At 48.0% G+C, this 22,766-nt stretch overlaps 1 protein-coding gene across 2 annotated transcripts in view; it reads left to right on the forward strand.

The window, feature by feature from the left end:
• Window positions 1-1,090: 1,090 nt before the first annotated feature.
• Window positions 1,091-22,766, forward strand: part of alpl (alkaline phosphatase, biomineralization associated) — a 58,178-nt gene continuing 36,502 nt past the window's right edge. The window contains exons 1-6 of one of the 2 annotated variants that reach the window (XM_078238555.1): window positions 1,091-1,185; window positions 4,453-4,518; window positions 7,822-7,941; window positions 10,774-10,889; window positions 11,399-11,573; window positions 19,501-19,676. In XM_078238555.1, coding sequence (XP_078094681.1) covers window positions 1,125-1,185; window positions 4,453-4,518; window positions 7,822-7,941; window positions 10,774-10,889; window positions 11,399-11,573; window positions 19,501-19,676 — 714 coding nt within the window. In that variant the 5' untranslated portion in view covers window positions 1,091-1,124. The remainder of the gene's footprint in view (window positions 1,186-4,452; window positions 4,519-7,821; window positions 7,942-10,773; window positions 10,890-11,398; window positions 11,574-19,500; window positions 19,677-22,766) is intronic. The other variant, XM_078238556.1, reaches the window with a different exon arrangement.

Below are 22,766 nucleotides of genomic sequence, written 5' to 3' on the forward strand. Positions count from 1 at the left end.
AGAGAGTTTCAGCATTTTGACCCAGCGATAGTGAAGGAACGGCTGATATATTTTAAAAAACAATGGGGAGTGACTTGGAGGGAAACCTCCAGTTGGTGGTGTTTCTTATGTGTCTGCTGTCCTTGTCCTTCTGGAAGGTAGTGGGTGGGTTTGGAAGGTTTTAGACTGGAGGCAGGCTCTGTTGTCAGCCTGGAGTCCTGCTTTGGTGTTGACCGATTTGATGTTGACAGCCAGCTGGCCTGGAAATCCAGGAATGTAACATTAAAACTTTCCAAAGGCCAAAGGAGTTCAGGTCATGTGGGTGTTGCCCATTGATGAGTCAATTCCAGGTAAACAATCGGTTTCTATGTCTCTGGTCAAAATCCATTGCTCTCCTTCGGAGATAGATGGTGGCCAATAGCACCTTCACAGGTATAATGAGTTTTAATGACTCTTTGTCAGAAGTCCAGACTGGGGAGACAGACCGTCTGCTGCTCTCTTGTTTCATTGATTTGAATATACCCTCATCCTTGTGGAAACTCCCAGCTATCACTGAGGTTTGAACTTTGTCCTCTAATTACTGCTAAAAGTTTCCAAAACTGTAGCCAACTTGCGAGTCATGTGACCTGTAGCAGCCATGTTGATGGTCCAGCAAAATCTAAATGAGCAGAAAGTAAGGTTTGATTTACACAGTTGATGATCTCTTGGGGAGGGGGGGGGAAGGATGGCACGGTGGTTAGCACTGCTGCCACACAGCACCAGGGACCTGGGTTCGATTCCCGGCTTGGATGGATATCTGCGTGGAATCTGCATGTTCAGGTCTATAGCCTGACCAAAACCCTGTACAGTTAGATGAACATTATCATGCTTGTCCTCATTGTGTTCACTCTGCAATCAAGTCCTCATGGCTTGGTATCATCAGAAAATTTGACTAATTTTCTATCGCATGATTGATGTGGGTTTGAAAGCGTATTTGTTGCAAGGGAAGGAAGATATTTATGCGATTTGTTAATTAATCTTGTTAACCGACGTCTCTTGAGTGACTTTTTTTTGTTTTTTGCCTTTTTTCTTCAGAGAAGCCCTGAAGAGTTTGACCCCATCTCACTGGGAATTCGATCACTGAAAGCGGAACTCCAGATAATACCATGAAGATTTCACTGCTGTTGCTCATCGCCAACCTGGACCTCCTGTGGGGATTTGTCCCAGGTAAAGTCTTCCCAGCAAAACCAGCTTCTTTAAACCTCCTGACTGCACAAACATTCTCACTCTTGGCACCAAATTAAAATCCAACGTTTCATGTTGAATGGTGCATCAGTGGAATGGAATCATTGTAGAATCACTACCTTGTGAAGTGGACGTTGCGGGCTCCCTGGACGGGATTCTCTGGCCGTACGCGCTCAAGACTGGAAATTCCCGTCCAAGCTCAATGGACCTTTAAATCGTCCGCTGAATCTTCTGTCCCGCCTGCTACGATTCCCGCGATGAGCGGGATGGGAGAATTTTGGCCCTTATCTCCTCCAGTCCTACAGCCCCTGGAGATCTGTCATCCTGGCCCCTTGAGCACCCCCCGATTTTAATTGCTCCGTCTTTGGGGGCTGTACCTTCAGTTGCCAATATTTCCGGCCCTTTACCTTTATAATGTTGTCTTTACTAATCTTTCATTTGACAGGTTGGCTCATCAGGGTTTGCAGATCATTAACTGTGTAGTTTATGGAGGCACCACTATTTTTCACCTTGGTTTGATGTTTTGGTATAGAAATGTGTTAACACCTTCCAGTTATAAAGAGTCGTGCTGCTCCTCATAAAACTTAAGTCCGTACGCACAGTATTTGCTGATTTAACATCTTACGGCCATCGGTGAATATCTGTATGAATTGACATTCTCCATTCAGTTGGACACAGTGAGTGGAGCTTGATCACAGTGATTGGAGCTTGATCAGTATTATGTTGCACTCCTGAGTGATGAAGCAGTGTGAAAGAATGTAGCCATGTTCCCACTGACGCACACTTGAGCTGGCAATATCTGCAGATATGAATGTGGGGGTCAGACTCTGGGTAAGATTTTACAATTCTTCATTGCTGGTTACGGTCACCTGACAATCACAATCTTTCACAAGATGAGTTTCCTCAACAAGATCTTCACAATGTTTCCCCCCAGTCTCCTGAAGACTAATCGGCGATTGATTTTTTTTTGCTCCCTTTCAGAATTTTTGACTGGAACTCCATACATATTCCAAGAGTTTATTGAATATCGGCAGTGTTTATTTATAGTATCTGTGTCTTCTTTTGCGAAAACTGGTTCCCGTTTGTGCATTTCTAAATCATTCCATGAGCTCTCCCGATCCTTTGGGAGATAAAGATATTCATTGGACGTTGCCTTGGTTTTGTTTCAAAGCCTCCCTTCTCGGGCCTGTCATTCTCCACCAGGCTGGAAAACTTACAACACCTCTCCATCTTAAATATTCTTACATCCTCTGCAAAATACTTTTCCTCTTACTGTTGCAGCTATTGGCAGCTCAAGGTAAACGCCTGACCATGAGGGTCAATGGGCCACTTGGGGGGAGACCATTGATGCAAAACCTGAGAGAATATCTGGGGAAGATCAGATGAATGTAGCAGTGTATCTATCGTGTATATGCATAACTTGTTTTTTTGTCATTCTGTAATTGACTATAATTGGTACTTGAGCATGTTCTTCCCAAATTAATTATTTTCTTTCATAGTGAAGCCCATTTCTTATGTAAGCAGCCTTTCATCTGACTCTCATGATGTACCTGACGGTTGAGCCAATGACATTGACATAATCTTCTCCTTTGATCTTAACGAGAATGTGAAGATATTTGTTCAGTGTGATTTCGAATCATCTGTCTGTTCCCCACATGTTGGTCATCTTGTTATGTCATGTGTTATCATATTTCATCTGTCTTGTGTATTGTTTTTGCCATTGCCTCTGCAGCGGCCTAGCCTCCCTTGCCCCCATCTCAACCCCCCCACATGAGCTGGATCCAGTGGTCTGGAGAGTGGGGAGCTTCAGTCCCATTAAAGAATCATGACTTCCTCCCCGCCCCCACTGACTCCAGCATTGGTTTTGTTTGTTTGGGGCAATAGAGACCCAACGTCAATTGGTGAAATAAATGCAGACTTTCCCTTTACCTCTCTTGTGGTGAGGATGAAAGAGAGAGACAATCCCTCATTAGTGTGGCATCCTCTTATGCAACTTGACCCATTAAAGGGACTGATGGGAAGGCTTTGCATTCCTGTGGTGGCGTAGTGGTGTTGTTGCTGGACTAGTAATCCAAAAGCCCAGGGGACCCGGGTTCGAATCCCACCACGGCAGACGGTGAAATTTGAATTTAATAAAAATCTGGAATTAAAATTCTACTGGTGACCATGGCTGATTGTCATAAAAACCCATCTGGTTCACTAATGTCCTTTAGGGAAGGAAATCTGCCATCCTTACCCCGTCTGGCCTGCATGTGACTCCAGAGCCACAGCAATCCACTCTGGAATAGCCCAGTATGCCACCCAGTTGAAGGGCAATTAGGGATGGGTAAATGCTGGCCTCCACACTCCATGATGACTTGGAGTGAAGTCTTCAGGCCAGTGATGTTCAAAGCAATTAAGAGAGGTTTGGACTGCATTGACTCATGATCCAAACACTAATTGGTGTTACTCAATCCTCCATTTCTAACTGGTCAAAATGAGTGGCACTAGCCCACTTTCAGGCTGATTATATAAAACCCTCTTGGTAATCTGGAGTTGATGTTCTCCCAGTTTCTGGCATTGTTACTCCTGACTACAAACGATGGGGTTGAGAACACTTTCCTAAGAGATTGACCCAGGTCGATGGTCCAAACACACAAAAAGGCAGAACTGAGAGGTGGCAATAAGTCTGAGCCAATTGCAGGCTACGTTCCATCTTGCTGCCAGCTGCTAACCCACCAGGTCAGACAGGCCGCCTGCTGTGGGCCATCCCTGGTATTGATTTCATCAATTCACTCTGCAATTGGGTGTAAACTGGTCGGGTTCTGTCATGAATAATGGGCACACAGCCAATCAGTGATTTCAAAAGGAAACTGGGTGGGCCATCAGACAAAATAAACTTGCCGGGCTATGGGGATAGCTCCAGGAACTGATTGGATTGCTCTACAGAGAGCTAGCAAGGGTGTGATGGGCTGAATGACGTATGCCATCAATGGTTCTAGGATCCCTTTGCCAGGCCACAGGCCAAAAAGCGAAGGCCCAAATGAATCCAAGTCTTGGATTGTGACACCCCTTAATTCAGGCTTGAATTTTATTCCAATGTCAAGAAGCCTTAAAGTCCCTCTTCACGGTCACCCACCCTAAGGCCACTGCCCAGTTTAAGTTTGTTTGATTAATCTTTGTAGTGTTGGTGTTTTTTTCAATATCCTGCAGTCAAAAAGTGATCCCTTTCAATCAAACTTCATCTTCCCGTCTCTTTGACTTTAATAGGCTACATCCCACGAGCTGGACTCAAGAAAAAGCGAACCTATAATCAGATCCGCAGCCCACCTCCAGGTTAGGCCGAGCTTGGAGGTCCATCTTATCTCATTTTATGTTCCATTTGTCTGTGCCATTTCTCTTACTCTGCTGGGAGTGGGGCGGTGTGCCTGGCTCTGGTTTCACTGTCTCCTTAAGCATGCCTGGATCTCTGTGGAACCGTTCCAAGCTGTCTCCAGGGATTTCCACTTTCTTGTATTCCTTTTCTGTGCATGGTGAGAATTAGCTGTGCATCAAAGCAAACTAACCGCTTCCTCTACTTGGAAAAAAAATGACCTGTTTCTTCCCAGAAGGGGTTAAAAAAAAAACAGTTTGGACCAGTACTCTGATTTCCTCAAATCAAGGCAAATTACTGCGGACGCTGGAATCTGAAACAGAAACAGAAAATGCTGTTCTTTTCTCAGCAGGTCTGACAGTATCTGTGGAGAGAGAATCGAGCCAATCTATCATTATCACTAAAGAGGTAGTGTTGGGCAAGTTAATGGGGCTAAAGGTAGACAAGTCTCCTGGTCCTGATGGAATGCATCCCAGGGTACTAAAAGTGATGGCGGGGGAAATAGCAAATGCACTAGTGGTAATTTACCAAAATTCGCTGGACTCTGGGGTGGTTCCCGCAGATTGGAAAACAGCAAATGTGACACCACTGTTTAATAAAGGAGGTAGACAAAAGGTGGGTAACTATAGGCCGGTTAGCTTAACTTCTGTAGTAGGGAAAATGCTTGAATCTATCATCAAGGAATAAATAGCGAGCCATCTGGATATAAATTGTCCCATTGGTAAGACGCAGCATGGGTTCATGAAGGGCAGGTCATGTTTGACTAATTTGGTGGAATTCTTTGAAAATATTACATGTGCAGTGGACAATGGGGAACCTGTGGATGTGGTGTATCTGGATTTCCAGAAGGTATTTGACAAGGTGCCGCACCAAAGACTTCTACATAAGATAAAGGTGCACGGTGTTACGGGTAATGTATTAGCATGGATAGAGGATTGATTAACTGACAGAAAGCAAAGAGTGGGGATAAATGGGTGTTTTTCTGGTTGGCGATCAGTGACTAGTGGTGTGCCTCAGGGACCAGTGTTGGGACCGCAATTGTTTACGATTTACATAGATAATTTGGAGTTGGGGACCAAGTGTAGTGTGTCAAAATTCACAGATGACACTAAGATGAGTAGCAGAGCAAAGTGTGCAGAGGATGCTGAAAGCCTGCAAAGGGATATAGATAGTCTAAGTGAGTGGGCCAGGGTCTGGCAGATGGAGTACAATGCTGGTAAATGTGAGGTCATCCATTTTGGTAGGAATAACAGCAAAATGGACTATTATTTAAATGGTAAAAAATTGTAGCATGCTGCTGTGCAGAGGGACCTGGGTGTCCTTGTGCAAGAATCACAAGGAATTGGTTTGCAGCTGCAGCAGGTAATTAAGAAGGCAAATGAAATTTTGTCCTTCATTGCTAGAGGGATGGAGTTTAAAAACAGCGAGATTATGTTGCAGCTGTATAAGGTGCTGGTGAGGCCACACCTGGATACTGTGTACAGTTTTGGTCTCCTTACTTGAGAAAGGATATACTGGCACTGGAGGGGGTGCAGAGGAGATTCACTTGGTTGATTCCGGAGTTGAGAGTGTTGGCTTATGAGGAGAGAAGGAGTAGACTGGGGCTATACTCATTGGAATTCGGAAGAATGAGGGGAGATTCTGTAGAAACATATAGGATTATGAGGGGAATAGATAAGATCGAAGCAGGGAAGTTGTTTCCACTGGCGGGTGAAACTAGAATTGAGGCATAGCCTCAAAATAAGGGGGAGCAGATCTAGGACTGAGTTGAGGAGGAACTTCTTCACCCAAAGGATTGTGAACCTGTGGAATTCCCTGCCCAGTGAAGCAGTTGAGGCTACCTCATTGAATGTTTTTAAGGCAAGGATAGATAAATTTTTGAACAGTAAAGGAATTAAGGGTTATGGTGAGCGGGCGGGTAAGTGGAGCTGAGTCCACGAAAAGATCAGCCATGATCTTATTGAATAGCGGAGCAGGCTGGAGGGGCCAGATGGCCTACTCCTGCTCCTGGTTCTTATGTTCTGATGTTTCGAGTCTGGCTCAGCTCTGACGAAGGGTCATCCAAACTCGAAATGTTGGCTCTATTCTCTCTCCACAGATGCTGTCAGACCTGCTGAGATTTTCCAGCATTTTCTGTTTTTGATCCTGATTTCCCCAGTTTACTGGTGTTCCAATTTAATGTACACAAGACCAGTATTCTTATTTCCCCGTTGTACTGATTCTTTTCCCTTCTGGGTTGTTAAATTGAAGCATTTTCTCTACTGGAATAGCATATTATTACCATGCGTAATAATTGCGCCACATGCAGGAACTGTACTGTGGATCCTCCGACGTGCTGCTGGGAGTGGAATCAAAGGGATTAAAACTGCAAGCGAAACAAATTCAGCAAATATTTTCTATTTGCTGAGGTGTGTATGTCTGCTCTTCTCTTTATTCTTTGAATGGCTTCAGAGTTGCATCTACAGCGATCGGGGAATCCATTCCCAGAATCGAATGGAGTTTACTCGTAAGTATGACCATTTTTATGATGGAATGTCTTTTGGTGAAGGAATCTCCCTCTTCTCTGCTGGAAGGAAATGGTGGCAAGGACATTCCTGCATTCCGTTCTCTCTCCCGGAAGTGCATCCCTCCTTTATACTCACACATGCCTTTGATTACAGTGGAAGGTGCTGGAAGCCTGGGTCGGGGTTAACCAGAGCCTCTGTTGGTGGTTGACATGAAGTCCAATTTCTCTCGGCCCAGCTGGATGGTACCTGTTTTGGCAACAAAGAGAGCAGATTCAACTCTTGTTAAAACTCCCTGCTCCTACTCCAGTCTACACTGGTGTGTCTGTTGTTCCCCCCAACACTGACTTGAAGGAACATCAAGTTGTGTTGCTGTGGATCCAAGAGCTTTGGAATTGCCAACTTCATTTCATCTGAGCAGTTGACACTGAGAGGAATCCCATTGTAGAGTTGCAGAGTTCCATAGGTACTCTCAGCAATGGAATGAATGACCATCTGGAATATGATGGTGCATTCCATTCCTTCTAGTAATTTGAAGAATGGTTCCTTCCAAATACGATTGAGAGGAAAATCTACCTGGAAACTAATGCAAAGGATTACTCCTCTAACACTTGACAAATTTTTCTTGGAATGGATGAATCTTTGACAAGAGTTAGAGAGTCAGAAATATTTTACTTTGGGCCTTGAGATTTTGGTTCAATCTATTACAGAGAATTGCCCAACTCGCAAAGATACAAATGTTGTTTGTTTTCTATATTGTAGAGCATGAAATGAACCCAATGTACTGGAGGAATCAAGCTCAAGAGACACTGAGAAAAGCACTCAACTTACAAAATCTCAACACTCGTGTTGCAAAAAATGTTATTCTTTTCCTAGGCGATGGTGAGTGTTTGACTTTTGGGAGGATTGCTGAGTTATCCATTGCCTAACCACCAGCTGGGACCAGTTGGGCCGAATAAACAGTTTCTGTGCCAGAGATTCTGGGCAGGATTTTACGGCCTTGCTCGACCCGAAATTGTAAAATCTCGCCCGAGGTCAACGGACCTTCCCATTGTCTGCCCCTGGCCCACTCCCAATCGCGACGCGAGCGGGCGGGGTGGCAAAATTCTGGTCTATGTATTTTACTTCTCTTCATTTTTCCCCATTCCATGTTTAGCTTCCTAGCTCATGAAGGTGAGAGTGCAGTGAGCTGCGTTAAGCACCATGGGGATAGTGGAATGCTGATTATAATAATGATTGGGATCTCTGCTTAGACACATATCCGTGTGAGAAAAGAATCACGTGAATCAGTGGTGAAAGAATCAGTGGTGTGCCTCAGGGATCAGTGCTGGGTCCATTATTATTTGTCATTTATATTAATGATTTGGACGAGAATATAGGAGGCATGGTTAGTAAGTTTGCAGATGACACGAAGATTGGTGGCATAGTGGACAATGAGGAAAGTTATCTCCAATTGCAACAGGATCTTGATCAATTGGGCCAGTGGGCTGACAAATGGCAGATGGAGTTTAATTTAGACAAATGCGAGGTAATGCATTTTGGTAGATTGAACCAGGGCAGGACTTACTCAGTTAATGGTAGGGCGTTGGGGAGAGTTACAGAACATGTACATGTTCATAGCTCCTTGAAAGTGGAGTCACAGGTGGACAGAGTGGTGAAGAAGGCACTCAGCATGTTTGGTTTCATCGGTCAGAACATTGAATACAGGAGTTGGGACGTCTTGTTGAAGTTGTACAAGACATTGGTAAGGCCACACTTGAAATACTGTGTGCAATTCTGGTCACCCTATTATAGAAAGGATATTATTAAACTAGAAAGAGTGCAGAAAAGATTTACTAGGATGCTACCGGGACTTGATGGATTGAGTTATAAGGAGAGGCTGGATAGACTGGGACTTTTTTCTCTGGTGTGTAGGAGGCTGAGGGGTGATCTTATGGAGGTCTACAAAATAGTGAGGGGCATAGACAAGGTAGATAGTCAATATCTTTTCCCAAAGGCAGGGGAGTCTAAAACTAGAGGGCATAGGTTTAAGGTGAGAAGGGAGAGATACAAAAGTGTCCAGAGGGGCAATTATTTCACACAGAGGGTGGTGAGTGTCTGGAACAAGCTGCCAGAGGTAGTAGTAGAGGCGGGTACAATTTTGTCTTTTAAAAAGCATTTAGATAGTTACATGGGTACGATGGGTATAGAGGGATACGGACCAAATGTGGGCAACTGGGATTAATTTAAGAGTTTTAAAAAAAAGGCGGCATGGACAAGTTGGGCCGAAGGGCCTGTTTCCATGCTGTAAACCTCTATGACTCTAATAGCAATTCCCATGTCTTCATAAGAGTACCTGATCTTCATGTTACAACTTCTCCATGAACCATTTAGATCATAGGCTAGAACTTACTGGCCATTCACGCCGGTGGGATCTTCCAGTCCCAATGAAGGTGCAACCCCGCCACAAGTTCCACGGCATGAGGGGTGCATTCAGCGCGAACCCCGTTGACAATGGCGGGCCAGAAGATCCCGCCACTTACCAATGGCAGGCTATCTCCCACCGTGGCAAAACACGTGGCAGGTGGCACAGTAAATTCCGCCCATAGAAAAGTCATTTATTACCCTACAGCATAGAAGTAGGCTATTCTGTCCCTCAAATCTCTACTGGCTCACAAGAAGAGCAATTTTGCCAGTTCCACCCTCTCCCTGTAGCCCTACAATCCCTTAAACTGTTTCTCCAATTCCCCTTTGAAAGGCCTGGTTGAATTTTCCCCCCACCACCCTCGTGCATTCCAGATCCTAACCACTCATCGCTTTTGCTTCTTTAGTCAATCACGTTAAATCCTAAGCCTCTGCTTCTTGACCTTTCCACCAATTATGACCGTTTCTCTCCCATGACCTTGTCCTGGCCCCTCGTGACTTTGAACACCTCTGTCAAATCCCCGCTTAACATTCTCCTCCCGGAGTAAAACAAACCCAGCTTCATCAATCTGTCTGCCTGATTAAAGTCTCTCATGCCCAGCACATTCCCCTAAACCTTTCCTGTTTTCTCTCGAGAGCTTTCACATCATTCTGAAAGCACAGTGCCCAGAATCGGACACAAAACTGCAATTGAGGCCCAAAAAATGTTCTATAATGCTTCATCAGAACCTCCTTGCTTTTTACTCTAAGCCTCTGTGAAGACTGAGATCCTGTTTGCCTCATTAACCACTTTCCCAACTTGTCCTGCTACCTTCTGCAATTTGTGTACACATACCAACAGATTTTGTCCTCAAACTTCACTGAGAACTGTACCCTCTCTTTTATATTTCCTCTCCTTCTTATTTTTCCTATCGGAACGAATCACTTCACACTTGCCTGTGTTAAATTTCATGTCCGCCCATTCCACTGACCTGTGTATGTCGGCATGCTGGCACAGTGGTTAGCACTGCTGCCTCACAGTGCCAGGGACCCGGGTTCGATCCCCGGCTTGGGTCACTGTCTGTGTGGAGTCTGCACGTTCTCCCACGTGTCTGCGTGGGTTTCCTCCGGGTGCTCTGGTTTCCTCCCAAGGACTAACAATGACCATCAAACTTGACATAAGATGTCAATGCTCAGGGCAACACATTTTGGAGCTAAGATTAAGATATGTATGACGACTCAGAGACAGAAAGCGAGATCTGGACAAACACTGAGGGAAGGAGTGAGCTCAATGCTGAGGCCTGATTGCCTGGAATTCTTTGTGTTTTTTAGGTATGGGGATACCCACAGTGACTGCTGCTCGAATTCTAAAAGGCCAATTGCAAAACCAAAATGGAGAGGAAGGTTTCTTGGAAATGGATAAGTTCCCACACGTAGCTCTTTCAAAGGTAGCTTTTAATTGCATCTGTGTTGGTTCGTTGTCCAACTATGACAAAGAGCACTTCAGTCTTGGAGGCCACCTACCACATTTGAATTATATCCCCCCTGCTTCTCCGTGACCTTGGCAACACGTCAGAAATTTCTTAGTGAACTTTTCTCTTCATAAAGTGGGAGAAAAGTCTTGATTCTTTTCTGGATGGAGGTGGGCCAACATAAGCCCTTGTTAAGGAAATGACCTCGGCCTTGACAACATGGATATTTCCTCCTTGTGGAATTCTTTCTGAAGTGCTGCAGAACTGGATGGAAATGGATGATGTAAATTGTTGCCAATGGCACAAAGTAGTCAAATTAAACACATTTAGAGTTACGACGATGCAAATCTTTTGTCTCATTTCTAGTCTTTGCAAGCTGTGACTTTGTTTCTTTTTAGTTTGATTTGCGTGACTTTGGTTCTTTGAGATGGGAAGGCAGGTTGCAACGTGTTGACTTTGGCTCTCTCTCCCTTTCATTCCCCCAGACCTATAACACCAACGCTCAGGTACCTGACAGTGCTGGCACGGCAACGGCCTACCTATGTGGCGTCAAGGCAAACGAAGGCACAGTGGGCGTGAGTGCAGCTTCAGTGCGGAGACAATGCAATACCACCTTCGGCAACGAAGTGACATCCATTCTGAAATGGGCAGATGATGCCGGTTAGTATGTCCTATCACACACAGTCTCACACTTGGCGTGCCATAACATTCAAGGCTATGGGCCAAGGGCTGGCAAGTGGGATTAGGTGGGCAGGTCAGGGCCTTTCATGCGTCGGTGCAGACTCGATGGGCTGAAGAGCCTGTTGTGCACTGTAGGATTCTGTGATTCTGATTCTGAGGCATATACAGCTTAAACACCAGGCCTCCATGAGGAGTTCAAAGCAGTGGGAATTAGCCTGGTTCATAGGAAGGAGTGGCACTCTCTGTTTTGTTCACATCACAGGGTAACTCAAACATAGCGGCTACTTACTAGTCTGACCATTCAAGAGAAAAATGGTCAGGTCTCCCAGTTAAGATATGAGGAATCTTGTACCCTGGACTCCCAATCTAGTAAGATAAAAGGGTTAGTTAAACTCTAGTTTCTATTCTCTCCTGGCCTTTCTCCCATGTTCTAGTTTGTTTGACTCATCCCTGTCCTCATTGAATGACACTGGCTTCTGCTCTGACTATGCCTCAAATTTAAAATTCTAATCCTTGTTTTCATAGCTCTTTGTGGCCTCGCTTTCCCAACCTTTGTAACCTATTCAAGCACTAGAACTCACTCAGATATATTGCACATAACTAGAGCCCTCCAAGGTGTCTAGACATCTGTAGAATGCTCCAAGATGTCAAGATCTCTAGAATCCACGAGGATGTCTAGACATCTCTAGAATCTTCCACCTGAGTTGTCTGGACATCTCCAGAACCCTCCCTTTGAGATATCTTGGCATCTCTATAACCTCCAAGGTGTCTGGTCATCTCTAGAATGCTCCAAGATGTCTAGAGATCTCTAGAATGCATGAGGATGTCTAGACACCTGTAAACCCTCCACCTGAGTTGTCTGGACATCTCTAGAGCCCTCCGTTTGAGATATCTAAGCAACTCTATAAACTGCCAAGATGTCTAGTCATCTCCAGAATGCTCCAAGATATCTAAACATCTCTAGAACCCTCTACCTGACATGCCTAGACATCTCAGCAACCCTCTGTTCTACATGTCTAGGCATCTCTATAAACCGTCATGATGTCTAGTCATCTCTACAGTGTTCCAAGATATCTAGACAGCTATAGCACCCTCTGTCTGAGATGTCTAGACATCTCTACAACCCTCCAAGGTGTCTACACACCTCTAAATCTGGCTTTTTGCTCATTCTGATATCCCTTTTCACATTGATGGCCGTGCCATGACTGTAAACTGTACAAATCTCTCCTCCAAACTCAACACAATGTAACCTGCCTTTCCATCTCGAAGAACCACAGTCATGAGATCGGCACACGCGCAGTGGCCCCGCACTGTTGGCCCCGCGACCTCCTCAATGATGGCTCTCTGCCACCCCACCCCCCACCCGCCCACGGCCTGATTGCTGGCTCCCTGACCATTCCAGACCAACCCCGAACCCCCACTCCTGGCCTGCCCCGATCTCCAGCCCCCCCCCCCCCCGATTTCAGACCCCTACAGTCCTGACCACCCCCCACAGTACCAGCCACCACTCTCCCCACCAGAGTCCTGACTACCACCCCCCCCACCCCAGCCCGCCCGATCGCTGCCCTCCCTCCTCCTCCCACTGATCCCTATGCAGAGTGGCAGCGGGTCATCTCCATCCCCACTTATTGCCCCCTAGGCTCCGCCCATCAGGCCCCGCTCCCCTAGGCTCCACTGTCCATATACCCCACCCCTTGGCACTGCCCCATGCCCGATGGACAGTGCCAAGGTGCCCCTGGGCATTGGGACTTTGCACCTTGGGCACAGGCTGGCACTGCCAGGGTGCCAATGCTCAAGGAGCACCCCCCGCCGCCCGGCCCTCTGGGGGGCCCCGATTGCTCCCCTTCACTCCAGCGGGGTCGGGCCACTAGTTCCCGAAAGTGGGGAGCTATAGTATTCCCCGCTGGAGTGAAACACATTTAAATTATATGCTAATGACAATTTAATGGTCTTTGTGCCTCCCCTCATCCACTTTCCTGGTAACCTCCTCGAAAAACTCTAATAGATTGGTCAAACATGACCTGCCACGCACAAAGCCATGTTGACTCTCCCTAATAAGTCCCTGTCTATCCAAATATTTATAGATCCTATCCCTTATCACACCTTCCAATAACTTGCCCACCACCGACGTCAAACTTACTGGCCTATAATTTCCCGGATTTCTTTTGGAACCTTTTTTAAACAACGGAACAACATGAGCCACCCTCCAATCATCCGGCACCTCCCCCGAGAATACTGACATTTTAAATATGTCTGTCAGGGCCCCTGCAAGTTCAACACTAGCTTCCCTCAAGGTCCGTGGGAATACCCTGTCCGGTCCTGGGGATTTATCCACTCTGATTTGCCTCAAGACAGCGAGCACCTCCTCCCCTTTAATCTATAAAGGTTCCATGACCTCCCTACCTGCTTGCCCTATTTCCGTAGACTCCATGTCCGTTTCCTCAGTAAATACGGATGCAAAAAAACCATTTAGTATCTCCCCCATCTGTTTTGGTTCCATACACAGTCTACCACTCTGGTCTTCAAGAGGACCAATTTTATCCCTCACTATCCTTTTGCTCCTAACATACCTATAGAAGCTCTTTGGATTTTCCTTCACTCTGTCTGCCAAAGCAACCTCATGTCTTCTTTTAGCCCTCCTGATTTCCCTCTTAAGTAGCTTCTTGCACTTTTATACTCCTCGAGCATCTGATCTGTTCCTTGCTGCCTGTACATTTCAAACAACTCTCTCTTCCTCTTAATCAGTGTTACAATCTCCCTCGAGAACCAAGGTTCCTTATTCCTATTTACTTTGCCTTTAATCCTGACAGGAACATACAAACTCTGCACTCTCAAAATTTCTCCTTTGAAGGCCTCCCACTTTCCATTTACATCCTTACCAGAGAACAGCCTGTGCCAATCCACACTTCCCAGATCCCTTCTCATTTCATCAAATTTGGCCTTTTTCCAGTTCAGAACTTCAACCTGAGGACCAGATCTATCCTTATCCATGATCAGGTTGAAACTAATGGCATTATGATCACTGGATCCAAAGTGTTCCCTCACACTCACATCCATCACCTGCCCTAACTCATTTCCCAATAGGAGATCCAATTCTATGATTCCTCTAAGCCTTTTTGTCTTTTGCTGCACTCATTTGACGGTAAGGTAGGGTAGGTATGAAAATCCATTCCAAATAGATAGTCCCGCAGGGCGTCTGTGCTGGGACCTCAAGCTTTTTACAATTTATATCAATGATTTAGATAAAGGGAGTGAAGGTATGGTGGTTAAATTTGCAGACAGCACAAAGATAGGTAGGAAAGTATGTTGTGAAGTGGACATTAGGAGGTTGCAGACTGACATCGATATGTTGAGTGAGGTGGCAAAAACCTGGCAGATGGAGTATGATGGGGGAAAATGGGAAGGTGTTCACTTTGGCAAGAAGAATAGCAAAGCAGAATCATAGAATCCCTACATGCCCAAATGAGGGGTAGATGGGAATGTGGAACTTGAAAGACAAACAGATCAGCCACAATCTTATTGAGTGGCGGACCAGGTTCGAGGGGGCGAATGGTCTACTCCACCTATTTCGTATGTTTGTATAAAGAGTAGGGATAAGGAATAATCAGCAGAATGTGGTGTCTCAAAGATCCGTGTTGGGAACACAACTTTTCCATCATGTTTTCCAAAGCCTTCAATGATGGGGCAGAAAGCCACATTATTGAATTTGCTGCTGACACAAAGATAGGAATGTCGGAGCAGTGGGGGATCAATTGGATTATGGCTGATATTCTAGTTTAACATCACCTTCCCACATCGCGGCCATATCCCTTGATGCCATTGGTCTCTAGAAATCTTTCTACCTTTGCTTGTAATGTACTCAGAGGGCCCTATTTTTCCATTTTGATTCTAAGTGTTGGGCGGACTTGAAACTGGGAGTGTTTCAGATCCGACTTTTAGACCCGTTCTCAGGCGCCCCCCATACGCATTCTGCCTGAAAAAATAGCAGCGATTCCGAATCGCGCTGCAGAAGCCTGTGGGCGGGGCTTAACGTGCCCGAAACCCTGCAGCTCCAATCGGAGCCTCCAACTGCGCACGCGCAGGAAAAAAAGATAGAGAAATGCTCTCCTGCCACGTTGCTCCCGGGCCGGATAATGCCTCCCCCCTGGCCCCCACAGACATTACCGCACCCCCACAACATTACTGACCCCCTTATCCCCCCACCCCCCCACGCAACCTAGACTGATTGCGGGCCACTCCCCCCTTACCCCCACCGATCACACGCAGAGTAGCAATGGACCCCCCTTCCCCCCAACGATCACACTTAGAGTGGCAGCAGACCCCCTCGGTCCCCGCACCCCCCACCCCCTCCCCGCACCCTCACTCCCCCCCCCCCAATCTGAGTCAGAGAGTCATCAGTAGGGACGTTCAAAAGGGCTTGGAGGTCCAGGGCCATAGATCATTAAAAGAGCAGGGACCGATAAGAATTAAAAAGATTAATGGAATGATTTGCCTTACAAATCTAAAGGACTAAAATACAAGGGGATGGGAGGCATTCCAAAGTGATATAAAGCCAGGGTTAGACCGCACCTGGAGTTACTGTCAACAGTTCTGGGCACCGCACCTAAAGAAGAACATATTGGCCTTGGAGGGAGTGCGTTGTAGATTCACCCAAATGATCGCTGGACTTCAAGGGTCAACTTATGAGGAATGGTTGCACACATCTGGAATTTAGGTGGTTAAGGGGCAACTTGACCAAAGTCTTTGTGATGTGGATGGTTTAGCTCAATTGGCTGGATAGCTGGTTAGTGATACAGAGTCGATGCCAACAGCGCGGGTTCAATTCCTGTACCGGCTGAGGTTACTCATGAAGGTCCCGCCTGCCTTCTCAACCTTGCCCCTTGCCTGAGCTGTGGTGATTCTCAGGTTAAATCACCACCGGTCAGCTCTCCCTTTTTGAGGTGGGGGGGTCACCTGTGCCTATGGCGGCTTTAGCTTTAGTTGACTGCACTGGCTGGTCACCTCCTGATTGTTGGATAATAGATGGGAGGTTTTAAACAGCAGAAGAGTCGGATGAATAGATTACAGCAAAGCTTCAGGTGGGGCCTCAGTAGTTTCAGGCCTTGGATTTGGGATAACTGCAGTCTCCTTCGTCAGGGGGGTTCCTGCTTCAATTGCACGAGCTCTCCCAATAGGAGAGACTATTGGTATGATGTTAGTGTGGGTGCTGCCAACCTCTCAGAGTGCCGCCATGTGTAAAACTGGTAAGAATCACTCAGAACTGAGACCAGGAGATCTAAATATGGAGCATCCTGAAATAGGAGGGGAAAAGTGTGCGTGAGGCCTGTGCTTAGTGGCATCAATATAGATCATGGACAGTATCAAACCCTGCCTGCTTTCCTGTTCCCAATTCACAATGAAAAGAACCACCGCTACATTCAATATTTTTGAATAAAATACATAAATTAATTCCACAATATACTGAACGCAATCATAACAGATCACGGTTATATCAGGAAATGTCTGCGTATTTTTACAACTGTTTTTCTCATCTTTTTGGGCCTGTTTTTTTCAGGATCCCTGATTCTCCGCACAGCAGCAGTCTGACCCTGGCAGCGAGATGTTTTGGCGCCACAGAGATAGCTGCACCAACATTGGTACAGCTGGGTTAGAGAGCGTGCCAACATTTCACATGGTGCTGGGCAGGTGCCAATTGGGGGCCACTCGAAATGGCATCTTCCAGCCCCTAACCTCGGCCATTGACAACCTCTCCCACTCCACACTCCCTGCCCCCAGTCCCTCGTCATCTAAAAAAAAGCACCCTCACTTTTCCATTTCTGTGCTTTTATTCCTTTTTTAACGAGGTCTCGTCCCTGGTTGGATGTAAAAGGTGGCACGGTTTGAGGATGTGGAGGGGAATTCTGCCCAGTGCCAGCTCTGGACAATTACCCATTCCACAAACTGCATCATTAAAAAAAAAAGAAAGGGACATTGCTGCCTGTGGGATCTTGCTGTGCACGAGTTGGCCGCCACGTTTCCGACCACAGCGACCACGTGCGTCATTGTCTGGAAGCACTCTGAGCGAGATTCTCCTACCTCCCCTCGGCGGGAATTGGCGCACCGTTCGCTGGCGCCAGGATCCTCTGGTCCCGCTGCTGCCAGTGGGAATTCCCATTGGAGCCACCCCACACTGCTGGGGGACCCGCGGCGAAGGGGGAGCGCCGCCACTGAGAGCGGAGAATCCTGCCGGAATGAGCAGCCGGAGGTCTCGGCCCTTGGGATTTCCTGAGATTCTGAGCAGAGTTTTATTAAAAAGTTCTTTTCATTGCTTGCGCGAGTGTATATTTTTATTTGAGTGTACAAATCTTCTTTGCAAATCCGGTGACACCATCCCTCACTATGGTAAAGACTGAGAGCAACATCCCTTACCCTGACTGAGACATCCAAACCATGGAATCTGTCTAACAACCCTCGGCCCTCCCTCCTCCGTCAGATTATTGTTTTTACTCATTCGTGGGTCATGAGCCTCGCTGGCTGGCCAGCATTTATTGCCTATTCCTAGTTGCCCGAGGGCAGTTGAGAGTCAACCACATTGCTGTGGCTCTGGAGTCACATGTAGGCCAGACCAGGTAAGGAAGGCAGATTTCCTTCCCTAAAGGACATTAGTGAGCTAGATGGGTTTTTCCGACAATCGACAATGGTTTCATGGTCGTCAGTAGATTCTTAATTCCAGATATTTTTTATTGAATTCAAATTCCACTATCTGCTGAACTCGGGTCCCAGAACATTAGCTGAGTTTCTGGATTGATAGTCTGGCGATAATACCACTAGGCCATCGCCTCCCTCCATTTGGCTTTCAATAATCAACTTTAACATCCTGATTTAACTTTAATACTTTGCCAGCATGTTGCTCTCCAGTTCTATGGGGCTTGGGCCCAGGCGCCAGTTACCTGAATGGGGAAGGCATGTCGCTCTGAGCGATTAATCTATTGTGTCCATTTAGTGAAGTGAGCACTGCATTTAGGAAGGCAATTAGCACAACACATTTATATAGTCAAGATGCTTCACAGTAACATTACCAGACAAAATCTGGCATCAAACCACATGAAATATTGGACAGATCATCAGATGTTTCCTCAGAGGCAGCGCGGTGGCACCGTGGGTAGCACTGCTGCCCCACAGCGCCAAGGACCCAGGTTCGATTCCCGGCTTGGGTCACTGTCTGTGCGGAGTCTGCACGTTCTCCCCGTGTCTGCGTGGGTTTCCTCCGGGTGCTCCGGTTTCCTCCCACAGTCTGAAAGACATGCTGGTTAAGTGCATTTGCTAAATTCCCCCTCAATGTACCCGAACAGGCACCGGAGTGTGGTGACTAGGGGATTTTCACAGTAACTTCATTGCAGTGTTAATGTAAGCCTACCTGTGACACTAATAAATCAACTTAAAACAGATAGGTGTTTTAAATTCAGTCATGAGATGTGGGTGTAGCTGGCTGGGCCAGCATTTATTGCCCATCCCTAATTGCCCTTCAGACGATGGTGGTGAGCTGCCTTCTTGAACCACTTTAGTCCCTGAGGTGTAGGTACACCCACAGTGCTGTTAGGGAGGGAGTTCCAGGATTTTGACCCAGTGATGATATTTTTTTCCAAGTCAGGGTTGTGTGATTTGGAGGGGAACTTGCATGTGGTGGTTTTCCCAAGTGTCTGCCGTCATGAGATGTGGAACTGGTTGGGGTGGTTCCTGCAGTAGAGTGAGGTGGTATAGGTATAAAGCACTAATCACAGAGCTTGGAGCCCAGGCAGCTGAAAGCACAGCCGCTAATGGTGGGGCTGTTTAAAAATGGGACAGGCCCGAGTCCGGAGTTTGAAGAATTCTGGGATCATTTCAATGCTGCTTTCTCATCACCCTTTATGTTTTAATTTCTCTGCAGGTAAATCCACGGGCGTGGTAACGACCACACGGGTACAGCATGCCACACCCAGTGCTACTTACGCTCACTCGGTGAATAGGGACTGGTACTCAGATGCGGAAATGCCAATTGAGGCACTGGAACAAGGCTGTAAAGATATCGCTGAACAACTTGTTTATAATATTCCTGGGATTGAGGTAACTGGACACTTGTCCAATCTTACCATGTACCGAGTCGATATGCGAGTTCAGTGCTGCACTCACCCTGACCTCTGTACTGCCCACGCACCAAACACTTTGTCCATCTCCTCTAATCTTTATTAGTACCGTATACCTGTCTGTCCCACTGTCTCCCCAGGACTGTCTGTCCCACTGTCTCCCCCAGGACTGTCTGTCCCACTGTCTCCCCAGGACTGTCTGTCCCACTGTCTCCCCAGGACTGTCTGTCCCACTGTCTCCCCCAGGACTGTCTGTCCCACTGTCTCCCCCAGGACTGTCTGTCCCACTGTCTCCCCCAGGACTGTCTGTCCCACTGTTTCCCCAGGACTGTCTGTCCCACTGTCTCCCCCAGGACTGTCTGTCCCACTGTCTCCCCCAGGACTGTCTATCCCACTGTCTCCCCCAGGACTGTCTGTCCCACTGTCTCCCCAGGACTGTCTGTCCCACTGTCTCCCCCAGGACTGTCTGTCCCACTGTCTCCCCAGGACTGTCTGTCCCACTGTCTCCCCCAGGACTGTCTGTCCCACTGTCTCCCCCAGGACTGTCTGTCCCACTATCTCCCCAGGACTGTCTGTCCCACTGTCTCCCCCAGGACCGTCTGTCCCACTGTCTCCCCCAGGACTGTCTGTCCCACTGTCTGCCCAGGACTGTCTGTCCCACTGTTTCCCCCAGGACCGTCTGTCCCACTGTCTCCCCCAGGACTGTCTGTCCCACTGTCTGCCCAGGACTGTCTGTCCCACTGTTTCCCCCAGGACCGTCTGTCCCACTGTCTCCCCCAGGACTGTCTGTCCCACTGTCTCCCCCAGGACTGTCTGTCCCACTGTCTCCCCCAGGACTGTCTGTCCCACTGTCTCCCCCAGGACTGTCTGTCCCACTGTCTCCCCCAGGACTGTCTGTCCCACTGTCTCCCCCAGGACTGTCTGTCCCACTGTCTCCCCCAGGACTGTCTGTCCCACTGTCTCCCCCAGGACTGTCTGTCCCACTGTCTCCCCCAGGACTGTCTGTCCCACTGTCTCCCCCAGGACTGTCTGTCCCACTGTCTCCCCCAGGACTGTCTGTCCCACTGTCTCCCCCAGGACTGTCTGTCCCACTGGCTGCTGTGTTATATTTCGCAGTCTGACCCTGCTATTCCTGTGCTAGTCCCAGAGTAATGTTGCTTCCCTAATTCCCATGGAACATCTGAATTCCCGATCCATTCACATTCGATCAGTTTCTGATTTGTCCTTTTAACCACCTTATCAAACTCATAAACTGTGTGTGTGTGTGGGTGCGTGTGGGTGTCGGTATGAGTGTGTGTGGGTGTGTGTGTGGGTGGGTGGGTGGGTGTGTGTGTGGGTGTGTGTGGGTGTCGGTATGAGTGTGTGTGGGTGTGTGTGTGTGTGTGCGTGTGGGTGGGTGGGTGGGTGTGTGTGTGGGTGTGTGTGGGTGGGTGGGTGGGTGTGGGTGTCGGTATGAGTGTGTGTGGGTGTGTGTGCGCATGGGTGTGTGGGTGTGTGTGTCTGTGGATATGTTTGGGTGTGTGTGACTGCGTGTGTGTGTGGGTGTGTGTGTGTGGGTGTAGGTACGAGTGTGCGTGGGTGTGTGTGTGTGGGTGGGTGTGTGGGTGTGTGTTAGCCCCACAGGAATCCCTTCCCTACATTGTGCTATAGTTTTTGGGAGACTCCCTTTATCCGGCCTCGGCTTTGCTCGGGGTCTCTCCCACGGGGCGGCTCCATGGCTGCTTTTGGAGTTGATGCAGACCCTGAGTAACCAGGGAAACGAGGGAGGACAGGGCCATTTGCAGCCCCCTGATCCATAGAGTGCGGAAACCTGGCTCTGTGGAATGACCCCCCAACCGCCCCCCCCCCCCCCCGCCCCCCAAACGCCCCCCCCCCCTGCCCCCACCACCCGGCCCCCCACCGCCCGGCCCCCACCCTGCGAAGACTGAAGCACAGCCCAAAGGTGAAAGAACAACCCTCTGAAATGATTTAGGGAAGGATGTTCCTCCCTGAGCATCCTCAATGAGACAGGCTCCTTCACACAGTCACCCCTCTGACAGGCTGCACTGCCCAATACTGTGCGTTGTTTCCCAAGCAAGCCCAGGCCAGGGAGACCCGCCTGTGTGGAGAGCACACACACACACCCACACACACCCACACAGGTACACACCCACACACCCACACACATACACACACACACACCCACACACCCACACACATACACACACCCACACACACCCACACACATACACACACACACACCCACACACACCCACACACCCACACACATACACACACACACACCCATACACATACACACACACACCCACACACACCCACACACCTACACACACACACACCCACACACACACACCCACACACACACACCCACACACCCACTCACACACAGACACCCACTCACACACAGACACCCACACACAGACACACACAGACGCCCACACATGGACACCCACACACAGACACCCACACACCGACACACACACACACAGACACTCACACACGCACACCCACCCACACACACACACATAAACACACACACAAACACACTCACACCCACATACACACACACACACACACAGACCACACACACACACACACCCACACACCCACACCCACACACACACCCACACACAGGCACCCTGACACACACCCACACACACAGACACCCACACACCCACACACACAGACACACACACCCACACTTGCACACAGACACACACACAGACCCCCACACATGGACACCTACACACAGACACCCACACACTCAGCCACACACACAGACACACACACAGCCGCCCACACACACCCACCCACACACAGACACCCACACACACACAGCTATAACCTCCTTCATGAATGCTACAGCCGTCCAGTTCCCCAGAGGCTTAATTAGCCAATCTCTGTTTGCCAATTGACAAAACCTCTGTGGTTGTTTAAACTTGTTATTGGGATGTGAGTGCCACAGGGCCGGTATTTATTGCCTGTCCCTAATTGTCCTTGAGAAGATGGTGTTGATCTGGAGCTGCTGCAGTCCGTGTGGTGCAGGTACACCCACCGTGCTGCTGTGACT

The sequence above is a fragment of the Mustelus asterias genome, chromosome 22 (genome assembly GCF_964213995.1).
Source record: "Mustelus asterias chromosome 22, sMusAst1.hap1.1, whole genome shotgun sequence".
In the NCBI taxonomy this organism is placed as follows: Eukaryota; Metazoa; Chordata; class Chondrichthyes; order Carcharhiniformes; family Triakidae; genus Mustelus; species Mustelus asterias.